Source organism: Otolemur garnettii, unplaced genomic scaffold (genome assembly GCF_000181295.1).
Source record: "Otolemur garnettii isolate 467f Iridium unplaced genomic scaffold, OtoGar3 scaffold00027, whole genome shotgun sequence".
In the NCBI taxonomy this organism is placed as follows: domain Eukaryota; kingdom Metazoa; phylum Chordata; class Mammalia; order Primates; family Galagidae; genus Otolemur; species Otolemur garnettii.
The window spans coordinates 13247322-13268774 of NW_003852422.1; the positions used below are offsets into that span (position 1 = coordinate 13247322).

The 21453-nt window shown below is 38.5% G+C and overlaps 1 protein-coding gene across 7 annotated transcripts in view; it reads right to left on the reverse strand.

The window, feature by feature from the left end:
• The window catches only part of ZCCHC2 (zinc finger CCHC-type containing 2), a 59185-nt gene that overhangs the window by 8474 nt on the left and 29258 nt on the right, over positions 1–21453 (reverse strand). For 4 of the 7 annotated variants that reach the window (XR_002773052.1, XM_023512368.1, XM_003788465.2 and 1 more), the window contains 7 exons: positions 18977–19071; positions 15334–15417; positions 13126–13183; positions 10408–10540; positions 9256–9320; positions 8667–8761; positions 3091–3219 (listed from right to left, as the gene is read on the reverse strand). Coding sequence is in view for 6 of the 7 variants with exons in the window: in XM_023512368.1 (XP_023368136.1) it covers positions 3091–3219; positions 8667–8761; positions 9256–9320; positions 10408–10540; positions 13126–13183; positions 15334–15417; positions 18977–19071 (659 nt within the window). In the remaining variant the exon portion in view is untranslated. The remainder of the gene's footprint in view (positions 1–3090; positions 3220–8666; positions 8762–9255; positions 9321–10407; positions 10541–13125; positions 13184–15333; positions 15418–18976; positions 19072–21453) is intronic. The other 3 variants (XM_023512367.1, XM_023512369.1, XM_023512370.1) reach the window with 3 other exon arrangements.

Sequence of the window (21453 nt, forward strand, 5' to 3'; positions counted from 1 at the left end):
ATGATTACATGATATAGGGTGGCACCTGTGGCTCAAAGGAGTAGGGCGCTGGCCCCATATACTGGAGGTGGCGGGTTCAAACCCAGCCCTAGCCAAAAGAAAAAAAAAACTGCAAAAACAAAAACAAACAAAAAAAAGGGGAATGGAAAAGTTTTTTAGAATGGAATATTCTTACTACTAAATATTTCAATGAGGGAAAGAAAATTTAAAGCTTCTACTAATCATAAAACAAATATGTCAGAATATAAGCAGGAAAATATGACTGTTGCTATTTCTTCAAAATCAAAACAGCAAGATGACATAGATTTGTTTCTACTACTGCATTTTTTTTTAAAAGACAGGGTCTTACTCTGTTGCCTAGACTAGAATGCAACAGAGTAATTTGTAAGATCACTGCAGCCTGGAACTATTAAACTAAAGTGACTCTTTGATCTTAGCCTCTCAAGTAGCTGGGACTATAGCTACTATGCCCAACTAATTTTTAAACTTTATGTAGAGATGGGATCTTGCTGTATTGCCCAGGCTGGTCTCAAATTCCTGGCCTCAGCAATCCTTCCACCTTAGCCTCCTGAGCCACTATGCCTGGCCTATTTCTACAACTGCATCAGTCTTATGGTGATATACAGAAATAACTTTAATCTAGCAATCCCCTAGATGTACATGTCCTGACTTTTGGTATAAAGGTGGCAAAAGATAAAACCTAATTCACAATGTTTAAATGTCATAAACCCAGATACTGCATTGATGTGTACACAGATGATTCAATTAAATGTAGTGTCTACATTTAAAATCTTTCTGCTCAAAAATACATGCTGAATTGCACCAGGTACGTAAAGGATTTGTATTTATTAATGAAAGAATCGGTTATATTCAGCTTAAGGTTAAGGTGTTAATAATTTTTGAAACCAAATACTAAAAACAAAACAGTATTCCTGAAGAAAGGAATACTTCTGGCATTGCTGACAGGTCGGATAGGTCTTGCCCTTTTTCGTACCAACTTCAGAAAGCATAAAGTCCTGAACAGGACACCATCACATCCCACCCAGAACCACAGCAAAGCCACCCACACGCTTCTCAAAGTCGCCTTTCCTCCACTCTGAATTCTAAAAATGATCAAAGCTCTCTAACATAATGGATATTTTCTCTGGTTTGAGAGAGCCCTAAGTGCTTCTTTCATTTAGGAAAGGCTCATTTTTGTCACTTAATAACTGAGCCTATTTGGAAACACGCAAGCTCCTCCAGACAGGCCACCAAATCAGGATGTCTGACAACAGCAAGAGCTGCTACAGAGTTAATCTAACCATTCTGACAACTGGGCCAAGTCTGCAGTGTGAGCCAAACAGCCACAGAATCTTCTGGGCATCTTACAGAATCATGCACACCACGTATGATGAAATATACTCGGAAGCTTGTCTACTCTGGGTAGGGTATAAAAATTCTCTCATTTAAACTCCCTAATAGTTCTGTGAAGTTATTTCCATTTTTCTCTTTCAATGAGGAAAATTGCAGAGCGGATGTGCAGCACTGCCTCAGTGGGAGACAGTCACTGCATGCTGTGACTCCAAGTAAAGACTGACTTTCACTGTCTGTGACGCAGCGACACCATCACACAGGTCCTAAAGATGTGACCAGTAATACTGAAGCTAAGGTCCTAGACAGCAGCAGGCTGCCCAGGAAGAAAGTACATATGGCTGAAATGATGGAGTACCTACCCATCCACGGGCAGCCCAAGAGAAATCACGTGATGGTGCCCACCAGCATGGGTACACCTCAGAACCAAAGCACCACCAATCAGATGTTACGTGCAAAGAATATCTCCATTCAACATGTACATTTTCAAGGAGATCTCACTTCAGATCAGAAGGTGGAATGAGGACCTTCAATAATCCACTCCTCCTTAAAAGCAATTAGAACCCTACCAAAAACTGTCAAAATTGACTTTTTAAGAACTCCTGGAACTTAAAGCTTACCACAATCCAGGGAGTGTTTAAGAAAAACAGCTGCATCTGGTGCTTCCCTTGCCACACTCCATTCCTTGAAGACTAGTATCCCCTCAACTACGGCAGCTGCTCATGTGAACCACCAGCCCGGCAGCCAAAGGAAGAAACTCGGGTTCCCCCAAAGCCGCATCTAAGGAACTGTCTTGTCACTATTTGACCCTTTTGGTAGGTCAAGCTCCCTCTGCGCTACTGCCTCTCACCCCCAGGACATCTGTCATAACCAATTAGCTGCAACAGTTTAAACAAGGCTGCCCGAGGCAGTGTTACCAGCTGGGGCCAACAAGAGACTGACCAAAACCCAAGATGAAAATCTTGGGAATGAGATGTCTACAGTGGGCTTTGAAAAGTTTCAATATATTCCTGGAAACAAGAAGGCTATACTCATGTCTAGGGCTGTGAACATTCCCAGGAAGACTTGAAAAGGCCCAAAGCTCTCACTGCTGGCTGACTTCAAGAAGGAAGAATTGAAGATGTAACACATACAGAAAACAACAAAACGGCAGGTGTAAATTCTACCTTCTCAGTAATCACGTTAAATATAAATGGGCAAATGGCTGAGATCAGCAGAATGGATACAAAAACAAACTATATGTTGCTTAAAAGAGATACACACTATAAAGACACAAGTAAGTCTAAGGTAAAAGGATAGAAAATAAAGTACCATGCAAGCAAAAGAGCTGGAAAGGCTCTATTACTACCAGGAAAACAGAATGTAAGAGAAGACTTATCACCAGAGACAAAGAAGGGTATCTTACAACGATAAAAGGATCAATCACAAAGACTAATAAAAGCATAAACACGTATACATCTACCAACACACATTCTACCTTTCTATACTAACTGCATTTTGTACGATCCTATCTTCTTCCTGTTTAATTTTATATGCGGTAAGTTTGTGAAATCAACATTGCTAGGAGATGCTAAGGCAATGCTCTAAAGAAGCCCTTTATACCAATTAAATTCAAAATCAGTAATGGCATCTATAGGAACATAAAAGTCCTTGTTTGACTGATTTAAGAGAGGACAACCACACGTTTCCCTCCACCACCTCCCACCCACCTCTCCCTATACCCCCTTCCAAAGAGCAAACCTCTGTCTTTTTCTTCTTCACTTTCAAAACTTTCTCTTCCATCATGTCGTGGACTAGACGGAGAACTGTAACTCTCTGAAGATGTTTCTCCACATGTGTCATGTCCAGATCCAATGTCCAAATTCACATCTAAAAATAACAACTCTATTTTAAAAAATCTTGTTAAGTAATTTCTAAATTGAACCATTAGAAATTAGTTGTAGCTATAATTTTTTTCTACAAACACCTCAAAAACTATCTTTGATCTAGATGATAGTTCATTATTAAATCACGATTTTAATAGAAAATAAATGATTCTTGAGACAAAAGCACAGAAGAACAAGTCATCTTACTGACTTAAAAAAAAAAAGAGTTAAGGTCTTTGTAGCGGCCTGTCTAATAATATCACTTTGAGGCACTTTCTAAGTCTAGGTATTATAATACCTCAAAGCTTATTGAAAAATTCCTTAAGAAAACTCAAGAATAGAATGGACTGCCAAAATGCCTATTCAGTTAAAATTACTTAGCTTCAACATTTAAAAGAATAAAATTCTTCCCAACTAACCCTTTGAGTTCTGCCCAAAGGCCATACCTACACGGAGGTGGGTGGGGCTGGGGTGCTGTCCCCACTATGATCAGCTAGGTGTTTGTGTTGGGTACACAGAACAGACTATTAGTATATATAGTACTAGACCTTCCTGTACTGGCCCAGACTTAGGGAATTACTCCATTCACTTCTGTAAACCCGATGACTGGCAGAGCTTCTGCCTCACATCAAGCACCCCATAAGTGTTCACAGTGTACAAATCCCCATATAAGGGATTCCAGAAGGCTCTTAAGAACTGTAGATGAAGGGCTGGGCACCGTGGCTCATGTCTGTAATCCCAGCACTCTGAGGAAGCCTAGGCAGGTAGACTGCCTGAGCTTACAGGATGGAAACCAGCCTGAGCAAGAGCAAGATCCCCACCTCTAAAAATAGCCAGGCATTATGGCAGGCACCTGTAGTCCCAGTTACTCGGGAGGCTGAGGCAAGAGGATTGCTTGAGCCCAAGAGTTGGAGGTTGCTGTGGGCTGTGATGCCACAGTACTCTACCAAGGGCAATAAAGTGAGACTCTGTCTCAAAGAAAAAAAAAAAAAAGAACTGTAGATGAGTAAATCATTTCCATGGCAACCTGGTAGCATTAATAAAAACTAATCATTATTAATCATTTATGTACAAGACAAATCATGACACGTAATGACCAATTCAGCTGACTAACTATGTGTCTTTGGGGGATAATTTCTAACAGTGTTGAAATTGTTAAAGATGACCGAGATTAGCCTAGCCACTCAAATGCTGGTCGAATGCTAAAGAAGAATAAAGTCATTAAGAAATGCAGATGTTGCTAATTCCTTTTGGGTAATAAATTCTATGTCAAACTGCCAAGGGAAAACTGTGCAAAATCTCACGAGGCTTTAAGGAAAGTGGCAAACGAGTTACAAGGCCAAGTAGTAATTTTACGGAAAAGTAATCTGGAGTATGCTTACACAGGAATAGGCTCAGAATTACTAGTCACAGTATGACTAAAGAAAGGCATGCAAGTCAACACCAGCAGCTATTTGAAGACAATCTAATGGCATTAAATTGGACTAATAAACAGTAGCTTATACAGGAACCCTGAATATAAATATTTCAACCAGCATATAACAAAACGAACAACCCAAGGATTAAGAGAATCAACAGAATATTCTCAAAACAGAACAATGGGCTAAAAGGGACCTACTGGGGGAATGTTCACTAAAACTCAGCGAAACTATAATTAAGTCTTTGAAATTTCTAAGAGCAAGTTTCAGAAAATGATAGGAGAAAAATGCAGCTTTCTCTCTGCATGTGGCATAATTTACAGAACTATTTTCTTTACATTATACTACATAATGTATATTCTAATCACCAAATGACCATATGTTATATTGCAGCTTTTAAAGAATTAAACACATAAATCTAACCCTATGCTAAATGTAATCTTTTTTTTGATGGTTCAGGAAGTGTTTCAGAATTGTATAGAGCCTTGAGAACTTTTATGCTTAGAAATTATGTGATCTGGGGCAGGCATAGTGGCTCATGCCTGTAATCCTAGCACTCTGGGAGGCCAAAGCAGGTAGATTACTTGAGTTCACAAGTTCAAGACCAGCCTGAGCCCAAGACCCCTAAAAACAGTCGGGCATTGTGGTGGGTGCCTGTAGTCCCAGCTTCAGGAGGCTGAGGCAAGGGGATCACTTGAGACCAAGAGTTTGAGGTTGCTGTGAGCTATGATGCTATGCCATTCTACCCATGCCGACAAAGTAAGATTCTATCTTCAAAAAAAAAAAAAAAAAGGAAAAGAAAGAAATTCTGTGATCCAATTCAGGAGGTGTAGATGACGGCGGCGTAATAATTTACGCCAAAGAATACTCCATAAATTGCCCCTTTAAAAGGAAATATAAACTTTTATTCACTTTTTGTCGTGTCTCAAGTGATAAAAGGTCTTACACATAATTAAGAAGACAAATCTCTTAAAACATAAGCCACTATTTCAATAAAAACATTAATTATTGATAATTATAAACAACTGAAGTCTGTTACAGAGTTAAGAACTTTTAGATAAATCACAGGTAACAGAACTACAACTACCATCTGGAATAAGAAAGAAAGCTGGAGACCTTTAAATCATCCTACATCTTTTAAAACAAACTGAGAGGTCAGCCACCTCATTTCCCCCCAAACATTTTGGTGTCACAATCAGCAACAGAAAAGTGGGCTGGAAGAAACATGGATGATAAACTGAACAGTGATCTTAATGATCTACATGAGGTTATACATACTTCTCTTTAGTGGAGACACATGAAGCTTGGATTTTAAAAGAAACCACATTACAAAGAATGCAGATGACTAAGAGTGTCTCAGCCAGTAGGGAACATGGAGGGAGGCAGAGGGATCCTGACTTTGTTCCCATTTGGAATTTTGAATTATGGGAATGTATTATCTTTCAAAATAGAAGTTAAAATAGAAGGATAAAATGAAAAGTAAATAATACTCATCTTCAGCTAGAATGCGCTATTTAAAAGATCAAAACTACTAATCAGAAGGACTCAGTATTTTCAGCTTCACTATAGTATGTACATTTTATAATACAAGCTTTCGTATCATAATGCTCCATAACAGAAAAGAAAAACAAACCTGCAAACATGTCTTGTGTGTTACTGGGTGATAAAAGGATAATTTATTCTTGAAACAAAGGAAAATTAATAAACAGATGGGTTTTAATAGTTGGAATTGGCATATATCTGAGCAACATTTGACACCCATGAGATAAGCTACACTAAGTGTATTTTGTTCATAGGTATACTCCCAAAATGTAAATATACAGAAGATGCCAAAAAACACATACACATTTTAAGAAAGGAAAAAACTGTACTAAAATTGTAATACTCAACATACACCAACGTTTGTTATCTTGTATACTGTATCTTGTATCACTTGTAATTGCGGAAGTGAAAAGTGACTTGAGTATTATAATCTTAAGTTTTTTCCTTTCTCAAAATGTTATATTTTTTTGGTACCCTCTGTATATGAATCAGTGACATACAGTTTAATAAAGACTCAAACCCACAGCTGTCTTTGATCAAAGTTCCTATGCTTCTCCTTTAAAAATATGAGGCTAAAAAAGAAAGAACAGTTGCAAACTTCTTTTGCAAGCAGTAGTTCCCAAATGATGTGCAGTAAGAGCCAGAGTAATCTATGGAAAATGACCCAATTAAGCATGTACTTTAGGAGACTAATATACTAGCACACCAGCTGCAGTGGCTCACACCTGTAGTCCCAGCTACTCAGGAAACTGAAGCAGGAGGATCATTTCAGCCCAGGAGTTTGAGGCTACAGTGAGTTATCATCACACTACTGCACTCCAGTGTGGAGAAAGAGTGAGACCCTGTCTCTTAAAAAAAAAAAAAAAAAGAACAGCAACAGAGACAAGGACACTTGGTGGAAGCAATTTCCACTTGTCCACCAATAGACAACAGAGACTTTTGTCTTCCTTAATTAGCTTTTTCTTCCTCTGTTTAGCCGCCATCACCACAGGGAACCTCAATGATAGTAAACAGATCCACACACAGATGACATGGGTTTTTCTCAGATCAGGTCATTCCATCCCCCCACCCCTACCCCCTGATTCACCTGATTCTATCAGCTGGCCAGATGATTTTAGATCCAAATAGTAACTATTTTTCTTTTATGACTATTTAGTCTCTATACACAAATATCTAGTTTAAAAATATACTTGAGGCTGGGCAGAGTGGCTCACACTTGTAATCCTAGCACTCTGGGAGACCGAGGCAGAGGGATCACCTAAGCTCAGGAGTTCAAGACCAGCCTGAGGAAAGGGATACCCATCTCTACTAAAAAAATAGAAAAAAATAACCAGGTGTTGTGCTTGGCACCTAACAGTCCCAGCTACTTGGGAGGCTGAGGCAAGAGGATCCCTTAAGCCCAGGAGTTTGAAGTTGCTGAGAGCTATGACACCACAGCATTCTTCCCAGGGCAACTGAGTGAGACTCTTGTCTCAAAAAATGAATTAAATAAAATATATACTCCATTTAAGAAACATATTCTGGTTATTTGTATCACAAATAAATGTACTAACATTAGAATAAGACTTAAATTAAAATAACCATATTTGTGGACCACTCAATAAATGTGTTAGGGGCCACCCATGGAACATTCCCCTAGACGTCTGTGGGCTTTTATTCTTTTCCTATCTTTATTATGAATAATAAAGGTAAACAGAACACAGAAAAGTAACCAATGAAGCTATAAAAGGGGCATTTCTCAGTTAAATGAAACTTTAACCTAAAAATAAAGGAACCTTTTGGGCGGCACCTGTGGCTCAAAGGAGTATGGCGCGGGCCCCATATGCCACAGGCGGCAGGTTCAAACCCAGCCCTAGCCCAAAACTGCAAATAAATAAATAAATAAATAAATAAAAATAAAGGAACCTTAACATAATGGTGGGCAAATGGAACCTACGTTAATGTAGTGTAACAAAAATCTGAGGGTCTGAATTGCCCTAAAGCCCCATAAAATTTCTTAAAGAGGACAGTTCTTAAATCTTGAAAAGGTCAATAATATTCAAAAAAATTACTTTCCATAAATTAGTTTCCATAAAAATTAGTTTCCATAAATTAGTTTCCATTCATAAATTGAATTAGTTTCCATGGATGCCCAGACTTCCATGAGGGTGGTCAGCAAAGCTATAGAAAAGACTCCCCATGACTGCAGGACCTGCCTGCTCTGGAACAGGAAGGGGCCTGAGAAGGAAGCGAATTGGAAATCTGCTGCTGCCAGAGAAGAAAAAGGGTAAGTACGACTGAAGCAAAGGGATGTTCATCTCCATGGCTAACTTATGTTCCCCGAATTGGCTACTGTGTTCAGAATTATTTCATTTGGAAATTGCTGTGCACATAAATGCAAGGTAAAATCTAGTATTAGGATTTGACATGACAGCTCAAAACCTACTAATGTAAGTATCATGCTGAATATGTTCAGGTGGTGGGTAACTGAAAGAAAAATCAACTTTCTTACCTTTCACAGGACCACCGTGGGCATGCTGAGGAGTGGCGAGTCTAATACCATTTACTCTACTATTCAATCTGTTGTCGGTTTTCTTAATTTTCTCCCTAAACCAAATGTACATAGTACCCACATTTTAAATGAGGTTCTCAATTATACACATTAGTACAGTACTGCTATAATTACCCTCAAGATTTTTTCGTAATTAAAAAGAAATTTTGGTGAGGAATAACCTAAATGTAAAAGTTACCTTTTAGATATCTGAGAGTTCTGACCCACCAAACTGAATATATCATTTGACAATAGCTTTATTTTTATTGCCTGTATGTGTTAATATTTTGAATTTTAAGAGCCCAGAATTAAAAACATAAAGAAAACAAGGCCCACGCAGGCTGCCCACCGGACCACCCCTCCATTGCCAGAGGTTCTGTCACCCCTCTTTCCCTTGTCTATTTATCTTTCAATAAACTTTGTTCTGTTGCTGGAAAAAAAAAAAAAAAACAATACAGTTTGTACTATAGTAACTAACTGTGACTATCATCAAATGACATGCTGTCTTTCCTCACCAATTTCTACTACTGGAAACTTGAATTGAACCTACTTTTCTATTTGTGGCTTTCCTTTCTTCTTACTTAATGAAGATAAGCTCCGCTTTTCAGCAGAATGCTAGTGGAAAAAGTTAAAAGACAAATCAAACAGACAAAAGGTAAAAACATACTGATGTAGTATTCCTTTTATTCTGATAGTAAACATTAAAATGTTATGTGTTTATTTCCAGTTGCATATTCTAACAAATTTCAATTTCCAAGCTATTTTTGAAGTCTCATACCTAAATCACTAAAATTTACATATTTGGTGATATATAATTAATACTGTATTTGTCACGAGAAAAATGTGTTTTCTGTTTTTCTTTCAAAATAGACCTGCATTCTTTTGCCTGACTACAAAGTAAAACACACGAACCTTTTGACAGGGTTACTAGTATTCTCCTGAAGTTCAGTTTGATAAACTGACAACACACAATTTTGTCAACTCTATGATAAGAGTATAGGCATGGGGCAGGGAGTAGAATCAGATGGGTTTGAAAACAGGTCATTAACTAAGTACAAATACAATAATTTATAATTTCTCAAAATATGCTCTTGTGTATAAAAATACATTCCAGGCAGAGTTAACACTTCGATCTGATTCACAGCCACAGACAAAATCAGGTTAACAAACCAATTTTCTAGCTAGAAGGTCACTCCCTAGTTTCAACATCTACAGGTACTTCCTCCCGTGTTTTTGATTATGCTACACAGACAGGACAGCACATTCTGTTCTCTGATCACACCCAGCTCCTAAGAAAGCAAATATTCCTTAATCACATTCTGATGTGCCAGTAAATGGGCCCAACTAACTTCTGAAGGAAAGGCAGTTTGAAAACAGCAAGACAGTGATTGAAAATGTGAACAATTCTTTGAAGACCCCAACATTTTAGCGTAACAATTTAATGAACCCCTAGCTAGAATAAACACTTTAAGTGTTATAAAAAAGTGTACTAATTTTACATAAGCAATAAAAGTAAATCTATTTTTTCAGCTCTAAGAGGCGAGATCATATATACCAATTAAATGTAATATCTTACACTTAAACAATCCTTCATTTCCTTACCAGACATACCACCTGAATGAATGCTTATAGAACTCAATTTTTTAACAGAGTTGCAGTGACCTGGCTACATGGCACCAAAATAAAACAACCCCCCGTATACCTGGTCAGCTAAGGTCACACAGTGTTCTGGGTGCTGAATGGCACAGCTCTGCTTCCTCCAATCCACAATTCCATTCTGTTCAGAATATTGCATGGTAAGCCCATCCAATGGAGAACAACTAGTACCAATACTGCTATGAAAAGAAAAATTTATGAAAGTATGAAAACCTACCCACAGTAATCTAACCTGTTATATCATTTCAATGAAGAAGCTACAGTAACTTTCTTCACTGCATTTTTTCATAGAATGTGTAGTGATAGGTCTAAGGAAGAAAGTATACCATAAGAAATAAACCAGCATGCATCTATTTTATCATCAGTATCATTCATCATCTCTAAAAAGAATAACAGCCAATGCACACTCTGCCTTTAGACTCTATGCTCTGGTGATCATTTTGCACCATTTACAGCTGGGGATAGAGGCTTACATAACCCTGTATCTTGAGAGAATTACTGTGTTAAGTACTGTGTATAAGTAGGCACATGAAGAGACAGATAATGTGACTGAAAACCAAAAGAAACAGACATCAAAAACAGGCCCAAAGAGAATGCAGAATATGAAGTTACTGGACACAGACTTTTAGATGATAGCACTTAACTTGGACAATGAGTACAAGACTGAGAATTCTGAAAAAGTACAGAAAAATATTTTTAAAAACCCCAATTTAGATTCTAGAGCTGTAAAATAAATATTAAGACCTCAAAGAATGTGGCCAGGTGAGGCAGCTCATCATGCATGTAATCCTGCCACTCTGGGAAGCCCAGGTGGGTGCAGATCGCCTGAGCTCACAGGTTTGAGACCAGCCTGAGCAAGAGTGAGACCCTGTCTCTAAAAATAGCTCAGTGTTGTGGTGGGTGGCTATACTCCTAGGTACTTGGGAGGCTGAGGCAAGAGAACCGCTTGAGCCCAAAAGTATTGAAGTTGCTGTGAGCTGCAATGCTACAGCACTCTACCAAGAGCAACAAAATGAGACTCGGTCTCTAAAAAAAGGACTTAATGAGTGTGAAATAAGTGAAGAAAATCAGTAAAGGAGAAACATGAAGTAAATGGCAAGAAAACATTTTATCAGAAGAAAATAGACTGAAGCACTGAGAGGGAAAAAATTAAAAGGCATGTAGGAGGTGGTGAAAAATCTAACTATACAAAGACTTGGAATCTCAGAATAGGAAGCAATAGAATAGGGCAGAAGAAATATCTGACGAGCTAAGAGCTCAGAATCTCTTTTTTTTTTTTTTTTTTTTTTGAGACAGAGCCTCAAGCTGTCCCCCTGGGTAGAGTGCCATGGCATTACAGCTCACAGCAACCTCCAACTCCTGGGCTCAAGCGAGTCTCCTGCCTCCGCCTCCCAAGTAGCTGGGACCACAGGCGCCCGCCACAACGCCCGGCCATTTTTTTTTTTGGTTGCAGCCGTCATTGTTGTTTGGCGGGTCCGGGCTGGGGATTCGAACCCGTCACCTTAGGTGTACGTGGCTGGAGCCTTAGCCGGTTGAGCTATAGGCGCCGAGCCAGAGCTCGGAATCTCTTAAATCAAAAGATATCAAGCTAAAGATTCAAGAAGCAGAATTCATGCATAGAAAGGTATAAAATGTCCACACGAAAACTGCTGAAAACCAATGAGAAAAACTTAAAACATGTCAGGAGAAAAAGGATATTACAATCAAACAGCCAAGGTAAGATTGAGTGAAATGACGGATGCCAGATAATTAAGTATGAGCTCCTCTTAAAAGTAGAATATGGAATGACAGTTTATTTGGATGTGATCTCAAAAAGGAGGAGAAAGGGAGTAAAGAAAAATAGAAAAAGACTCTAGTCAATGACCCACTGCTGAGGTTAGAAGCAACAGGCCCTTCAGTTGCCGGGCCCTCTCAGAATGATCTACCCAGAGGACAGGAGGCATCCTCCTGGGGAATCAGTAAAGGCCCTGGGGTAGAAAGTGAAAAGACTTACAGAACATACTCGGGAACAGTACTAATGTGAGCCAGAAATCACACAAATGATTTATGTGACCTGTCGGAGAAACCAGAGGTGAGCTGGGTATATAATGTCAGGGACCAAAGGCCATCAGACAAGAAGACAAGTATAGTGTCAAAGAGCTACAGAAAATAACTGCCGATCTACAATCCTATCTATACCCGGCCAACGTAGCTTTCAAAATTGAAGGCAAAATAAATATTTCTTCCCTTCAGATAAAAGCTAACTACATTCATCACTGGCAGATGTGACTATAGGGAACACTCAAGTGCTCTTCAGAAGGAAAATGAATTTGAGTGGATGCTCAGAGATACAGGAAGGAGTGAGAGCAAGGGAATGGTAAAATCTAAGTGAACACGGAAAAAAGGTTTCATGGGGCTTGAAATTATATAGAGTAATGTGTGGAAGCTCTGATTTGTAAGTGAGGAAGAGACAAATGGCATTACAGTGATCTCAAATTGTCTGGGAATGGTACCAGCACAAATTAACACCACAGGTCAAAAATCTATCATATAACTTCTAGGATAACCACTAGAAGAATAGACAAACAATGTAAACTCTCAAGAAAAGAAGAAAACGAAAAAACTAAGAAAAGGCAACAAAGGAGAAAAAGAAAACAGAAAAGGTAGGACAAATAAAAACAGCAAAAGGTAAGAATGACAGCCAAATTCATCAATAATTGAATTAAATGTTACACCAATTCAAAAATGCACAAATGCATTTATGTTTTAGAAATTAGATACCTACTTTACAATGGGATTTTTCCCGGTATGTTTCTTGTGGATTATGGTGTGCTGCAACACGTCTAGAGTAGAGGAAAAGGTAATTTGTTACATTAGATGCTGTAGCAAAAATTCAGAAGTTGCTACTAATTCATGTGATCATAGCAGTGCTGTAAAGCACTTCTAAGCATTTCTTTACAGAGAATGTATCTTAAAGAAACACTTTTCCAAAAATACAATAAACTACTCAACTACTTTTAAAATACCTTCTCAAATGTGTTTTCAATTGATAGCAAATCAATTTTGTCCAAAAGCCTAACATGAACATTTCCACAGAAAACCACAACATTCAATTTCAGGTAGAACTCTTTTTTTTTTGTTGTTGTTGTTGTCACTGTTGTTTGGCAGGCCCAGGCTGGATTCGAACCCACCAGCTCCAGTGTATGTGGCTGGCTCCCTAGCTGCTGAGCTACAGATGCTAAGCCTAGAACTCTTTTTTTTAACGTTAAAAAACTGAACTGTTTCAAATATTAAAAAAAAAAAAAAAACTATTAATTTAACGAACACCCACATACATCCACCTCCTAGACTTTTCTATATTTGATTTTTACTTTAGAAACAAAGTATCACAAATATTACTAAAGGCCACCCATTTCATTTACTGCCTGCCCTTTATAGAGATTAAGTAGTACTTTACCTGTTGAAACATTCTACTGTAAGTTTTTCTTTTAACCATCCAAATATATGTGCTCATAACACATACAGGTGTTGCATGTTTAAATTTACAGCCAGCCCTTGGTATTTGCATATAACCTCTGCACATCCTCCTATATATTTCCAGTCATCTCTTGATTACTTATAATACCTAATACAATGAAATGCTATGTAAACAACTGTTTAGGGAATAATGGCAAGGAAGAAAGGTCTGTATGTGTTCGGTATGGACACAAATTTTTCCTCCTGAATATTTTCGACTCCCAGCTAGTTAAACCCACAGATGAGGAATCCATAGATAAACAGAGGGTTGACTGTACCATAAATGTCCTTTATTTTGATTGTCGTCTAACACAAATACACTGTGATTTACTTAAAATGTTATAGTTACTTAAAACATTACTAAAATCTAAAACATTCAGGAAATTTCCTGCTATTTGCTCTCATAAACAATGCCACCTTGAGGATGCCTGTCCTTGTCCTCCTGGGCATGTACAACAATTTTCATAGATGTAGAATCACTGGACAGAGCACAAAATGATCTCCAACTTCACTACGCAGTGCAAATTCCTAAGTAGCTATGCCAACTCATACCCCCATCAGCATGAGCGCTCCCATTGCTTCATATCCTTATAACATCAGAATTGAAAATGTTCTGCTAATCAGATGAGTGTCAAACAGTTCTCAGCACTGTTCTGAGGCCACACACTGTTTAATACGGTTGTTTAAGTCTTTTCTTCTATGAATTACCTATTTGTGTTTTCCACTCATATTTCAATTGGACTGATTTCCTGATTTTTTAGGAGGACAATTCTATGGTCTGGATATAGATGTTTTATCTATAAATAACCTGCAAAAATCATCTCCCAGTCTATGGATTATCTTCTAGTTGTATGGTCTCTTCTGTCGCATGTAAGTTCTAATTTAGATTAGTAAGATCTCTACTATGGTAATGTTCTGCCGTGTTCAAGAAAAGTTTCTCTTCACAGATTAACATTTAGAATTTAGAATTCCAGAGGCTGTGCTGGGTGGCTCACGTCTGTAATCCTAGCACTGAGGAAGGCTGAGGCAGGTGGATCACCCAAGATCAGGAGTTTGAGACTAGCCTGAGTGAGGGCAAGATCCTGTTTCTACTAAAAACAGAAAAACTAGCTGGGCGTTGTAGCACAAGCCTATAGTCCTAGCTACTTGGGAGGCTGAGGCAAGAAGATTGATGGAACCCAGGAGTCTGAGGTTGCTGTGAGCTATGAAGCTATGGCAGTCTACCCAGGGTGACAGAAGGAGACTCTGTCTCAAAAAAAAATTCAGATATAATTAGAAATCTAATTATATGTATTCTTCCTATGGAAGGTCGATTGTGCTAGCACCATCTATTGAACAGTCTATTCTTTCCCCACTTACTGATAATGTATCCTCCTATCACATTTCCACCCCCATGCCTGCATCTCAGCTCCTTCATCTGTTCTATTCATATCCCCCCATCAGGAAGAATGACTTCTTCTAGTGAGCCTACAATTACCTTCTTCTTGACTTGAAGCTTCTGAGCTGTCTTCTTTTAAGTGTTCTAGTATCTTAGAAGTCTTCAGAGAGGACTGTAAGTTATCTGTAGGAAGTATTCAATTATTTAATTAGCTTTTAAGGAAAATCTCAATGGAGAGATAAAGAAAACCAATATAATGATTATTTTTTCTATCCAAGATGATGAGGAGAAGGTTAGTGGTGAAGAAAACATTTCTGCTAATTAGGACCTTTACAAAACCAAGATGACAGAGCCCAGAGCACCAGACTGTGAGTGGGGACCCTGAATCATGGAGCCAGTTGTCCCCTGAAGGACTGGGAGACCCGTAGGTCATTTTAGATGTGTCAGCCTAGGCAGGGGTCCTCAAACTTTTTAAACAGGGGGCCAGTTCACTGTCCCTCAGACCACTGGAGGGCCGGACTGCGGGCCCTGGGACAAGTCGGCTACTGAGCAGGACAGGCAGTGCCGGCAAAAACACCCAGAGGGCCAGATATATGTCCTCAGCAGGCCACATGTGGCCTGAGGGCCGTAATTTGAGGACACCTGGCCTAGCATATTACAAGCAAAATGAGCAAATAGGCTCTACAAGTCCTCAGACTTCAGTGGGGTGGCAAGGATTCTGTTTTCATTTTTCTTCAGTTGGTTGTGGATTGCTAATTTTGCAAATCTGACAATAATGTAACAATATCTAATTGCTACAGAAGTTTCTCAGTGTCTACTCAATTTCTTTCCTTCTGCTACATACCAGTAAAAAGCAATTTGTGGACCAGCACTGATTCATGGGACACATTCTGACAACAATGGATTATTTCCCTATTAAAATATAGATTAGCAGGATCCCAGGGTTCCATACCCTCACTCACTTATTGTAACATTGTTTTTTGGGGGTTTTTTTGAGACAGAATCTCACTTTGTCACCCTTAGTAGAGTGCAGTGGTGTCATAACTCATAGCAACCTCAAACTCGCTTGGGTTGAAGCAATTCTCGTCTCAGCCTCCCAAGTACCTGGGACTATAGGCACCTGCCACACACAGGGTCTTGCTCTTGCTCAGGCTGGTCTTAAACCTGTGAGCTCAGGCAATCTACCCACCTTGGCCTCCCAGTGCTAGGATTATAGGCATGAGCCACCATGCCCAGCCTAAACATTGTTTTCTCAGTCTTAATTGTCAGGATATCAAGATATGGAGTTACTGCTCTCTGTCCCACGGTAACAAAAACATAAAGCTATCAATTTTTAAAAAACAAAACAACTGTCCCGCCCCACCCCCCAAGATCCCCTGAGGCCAAGTATGGTGGCTCATGCCTGTAATCCCAGCAGTTTGGGAAGCAAGGGTAAAAGGATTGCTTGAGCCCCTGAGTTAGAGACTAGCCTGGGTACCACAGTAAGACCCAATCTCTACAAAAACTTTATGAAAAACATTTAGCTGAATGTGATGATGATGCCTGACTGTAGTCCCATTTACTCAAGAGGCTGAGGTGGGAAGACTGTTTGAGCCCAAGAATTTAAGGCGGCAGGGGGCTATGACTGTACCACTGTACTCCCCTGAGACCTTATTTTTTTACAAAACAAAAACAAAAAGCTATGCAAATGAACCTTGATATTTTCATTTGTGAGACAACTCAAGACATGCATGAATATTAATGCCAACAAAATTTCTCACAACCTCCAAGCATGTACCTTCATGCAGTATTTTAATTTTATAACCTTAAAACAAAATCTACCAACCTCTTTAGCATTGCTCATATAATTTAAATAAGGCTAAGCCCTCAGGATGAGTTTTCCATTACTCAGATGTGTTCTCTTCACTTGGGTGAGTTTTCCTGAGCAGCTTGTTAATCTGAATTAAAAGTTTAACTTTGTGCTTCAGTTCAGTACCTTTTTAGAATTAAACAGATGTTACAGATAGATCTGCATTAAAAAGTACTTATATTAGACGCAGGGTGAAAGCACTGATTGTTAAATCTACATAGTTCTAGAATGATCAGGATTCCTCTTTAATAAATGCTACTGATGCTTCTCAGACACCCTGGCCTGTAGTCCCAGCTACCCGGGAGGCTGAGGCAAGAGAATCGGCTAAGCTCAAGTGCTGGAAGTTGCTATGAGCTGTGATGCCACAGCACTCTACTGAGGGTGACAAAGTGAGACTGTCTCTTAAAAAAAAAAAAAAAAGTAAACCATGGTGCTGTACTTCCTGTCTTGCTCAACTAGTCATAAAGAGTCATTTTATATTCTTTTTATTGGAGATAGCATCTCATTCTCTTTCCCAGGCTAGATCACAGTGGCATCAGCCCAGCTCACAGAAACCTCAAACTCCCGGGTTTAAGCAATCCTCCCACTTCAGCCTCCCAAAGTGCTAGAATTACAGATGTAAGCCACCGCACTAGCCATATTTTATATTCTAAGTGTGATATTTAAAATATTTAAGGCATCTACATATATACTTAAACAGAGAAACTTTAAAGGTTAAATCTGTCCCATCCAATCACATTTTTTCACCTCTTTCTCACTTGCTCACCTCAAGTTATGGAAATAAGTGTTTTCTTTCCCTTTTAATTACAGGAAAATATGACTCTGTTGAAAACAGTATAAATTTAAAGAAAAAAAGGTTCCCTGCTATAATAACTGTACTTAAAGGTAGCCGTAAAGACACATCAATACTATTGGCAAAGTATGTTAAAAAGGAAGACTGAGGTCGATGCGTATAAAATTAAACACCAGGCAGGCTACAATGAATGCTGATACACAAAGGCAAAAGTGAATATACAGCAACATAAAAAACTGGGAAAGCTTCAAGGAAGCAGTGATGCCTCAGCTACGACTTAAGCTGGTGTGATGTTAATGAGCTGTCATCAAAGGATGGATCTGTAAGGGCACAACCACAGCAACAGTGGGCAGGTAACAGCAGGATATCCGAGAGACCCTGCACCCTGCACCCGCCCCCGTGAGCAGTGAGCAGACAGCGCATAAGAAAGCAGGAGGAGCCTCAAGGAAGTTCACAGCAGGTCTTAAATTTTATACCAAACTTCTGAAGTTTTGAGGAAGGGATTAACAATCAAGTTTATTCCTGCAGTGATCCTCATATTGGTTAAAGCAGAATGAGAAACCAGGGTCTGAGAGAAGACCGTGTTATGCAGGAAAGAGGAGCCTGAGAACAAGCCGACAGTAAGGAAGGGACAAAGGAAAGACGTCTTCTGTCTAGCACAGGCTGGACTTTAAGTCACTGAAAACAAAGAAGAAAAGTTTTAAGTCTAACACTTTGCACTTGTGTGCCTGGGAGGCTAGGAAGGCTCATCACGGGGAGAGGAGACACAGGAGGAAGGCTAAGCGTAGGTCATACATCCTGCACACAGCACAGTTAACATCGCTCTAATCTGTGAGCCAGCTCCAACCAGGAACTGAAGGATCAACCACGTCCCAAAGTTAGAGATACTTAGACCTTGCCTTGGAATCAGTCTCTTTGTTATACTAGCTTTTATACATTATTTTCTCTAAAACTACAGTTAACTTATTAAAAATGGCAAATATTTAATTGTATGTCACTAATTCTTTAACTAAAATGACAAAGCTATATACATTGACACAGTATAGTAAGAAAACCAAACAAAGAAAAAAGATTTCCACAGGGGGACAGAGGATGCTTACTGAGACTGTGCAGTGATTCTGATGATATGGACTGGAAAAAGCTGTGTACTTTCTGACTCTGTAGGAAAGCTTGTGATGAAGTTGAAAATAGCTGCCTGCATATAAACAGAAAAGAAATCTGTTAATTCCAGACAATATAAATCCACAAGCGACTCAGTTTAGATCACAATGCAGTTTTAAGGGGCAGTTTTATTCATTACAGAAAAATACTGTTTTTTCCTAAATATTGTCTAATGTATTTCCTATAGGAAAAAAGTGAGTAAAATTTAACAAACTCATTTGCAAGAATCAATTAAACAGATTTATTTTTAATTTTGTATAATCTGTATACAGTTCAATTCCAGCCAAAACTAAATATTAGTTCAGCTTTTGCCCAAGTCCAATAGATGCCTTTCTGCTCAGAACTGCAATCTCTTTAGAGATGTTACTTTTCATCAGTTGGCTGTAAGCAAAAGGTTACGAAGTTTGGAATACTAAAATTCCTGGAAATATGAACACAGTTGTGCAGCTAACATGTTACATGTGATTCATATTGCATGTGTACTGTACTATGATTCTAAGTTGTCTCTGAAAACCAGCTTTTTTCATCTTTAGGTACCCTACAGTGGTCTCTATAAAGAGGTCTTGAACATACAGGTAGAGCACAGTCTAATGGAGAATTACCACAGTAAACTTAACTACTTAGAAGCTGAATCACGCTAAACAAGTTATTTAGCCTGTCAGCTCCAATTTTCTCATATGGAATACTACCAATTCCTCAAGGTTAAAGGACTCAAATAGCATATGTAAATAAACTATAACCTTATCTGCTATACATGCTCAGTATACAAATCTCCTTCTATTATTTTTGAACACTTTTAATGCTTATTTAAATTTTTAATTCTTAATTTCTCCCCAAGGTTTTTTTTTTTAATTACTGGGGATTCATTGAGGGTACAAGAAACCGGGTTACACTGAATGCATTTGTTAAAGTCCCTTTTACAATTGTGTCTTGCCCCTCTCCCTAAGGTTTTTGACCTCTCAGCTCATCACCTGCCAATCTTTCTGATCTTTACATATTCAACAGGTCAAATAAAACTTTGAGGCTTCATCTTTTTTCATATGCTTAAATCTCACTTAAAATCTCAAGTCCTTTGTGTTAAATGCTTTTTGTTCATAAATGCTCCCATTTCCCCCCTTGCTTTGGACTATTATAGTTTTTATTATCTTACTGATTCTTAAGAAGTTCATTTTTATGAAAAAGAACTTATTGTGAGTACTTTTCCCTTGAACTTCAACTTCATCTTCATTTTGCTTTTTTTTTACATTAAGTAGAAATTTGATTTTCGAGTAAATAAATTTCTGTTTCTCTTTAATGGTTTCTAGGTATTATTGTGTGATACTTAGGAAAATCTTTTATATAAATATTATAAATTTCATATTTTCTTTCTTACACTGACATCCTCGAGCCATCTAGAGTTAATTCTGCTATAAGGAAAAACATAAGATTCCAACCTAATTATTATATTTTCCACATTCTACAGAGATGTACTCAAAACTCAATGAACAGTCTGGGAATAACTTTCTAATCTGGAAAGAGTAACATAAAGACAAAGACTGATAGACGTAACTATTTAATTTCATTTAAAAAGTCACAGTTAAGGGTGGTGCAGGTGGCTCAAAAGCGTAGGGCACCAGACCCACATGCCAGAGGTAGCAGGTTCAAACCCAGCCCTGGCCAAAAAAAAAGTCATAGTTAAATTAAAAATGGTATAAAAGTGGTTAATGTGGCTGGGTGTGATGGCTCACGCCTATAATCCACTCTGGGAGTTCACAGCTGGTGGTTTACCTGAGCTCACAGGTTCAAGACCAGTCTGAGCCAGAGTGAGACTCACCTAGGATTGTAGTGGGCACCTGTAGTCCCACCTACTTGAGTGAGAGGCTGAGGCAAGAGAACTGCTTGCAGCCCAAGAGTTTGATGTTGCTGTGAGCTATGATGCCACAGCACTCTTATCAGGGGGCAACAAAGTGAGACACTGTCTCAAAAAAAAAAAAAACATGATTAATATATGTCACTAAAAATCTAAGAAAAACAAAACCCAAAGATCAACTGAAAAAGGACCTCACAAAATATACAAATGGCTAAACTTATAGAAAGATACTGAATTTTAACAATAAAGGAAATAAAAACTAAAGCTAATACAATAATCATTCACCTGTCAAACTAGGAAATGTTCGTAAAGATAATACTCAAAGCTAGTTGACCTGTGGTAAGCAGGTAAATTCAAAAATTACTCACATAAACTTTCTAAGAAAAAGAGTGTCAGTGCTCATTAATCAGGATCTTAGTCTTTCAATCAGTAAACTGATTTCAAAGAATCTGTAGCAAACAATCATAAATCTGAGAAATGTTTTAAGAATGGTCCAAGCTCTATGGGGGTGGGAAATTACTTATATTTTCAACAATAGAAAAACAGTCAAAAGATTACAGAGCCAAC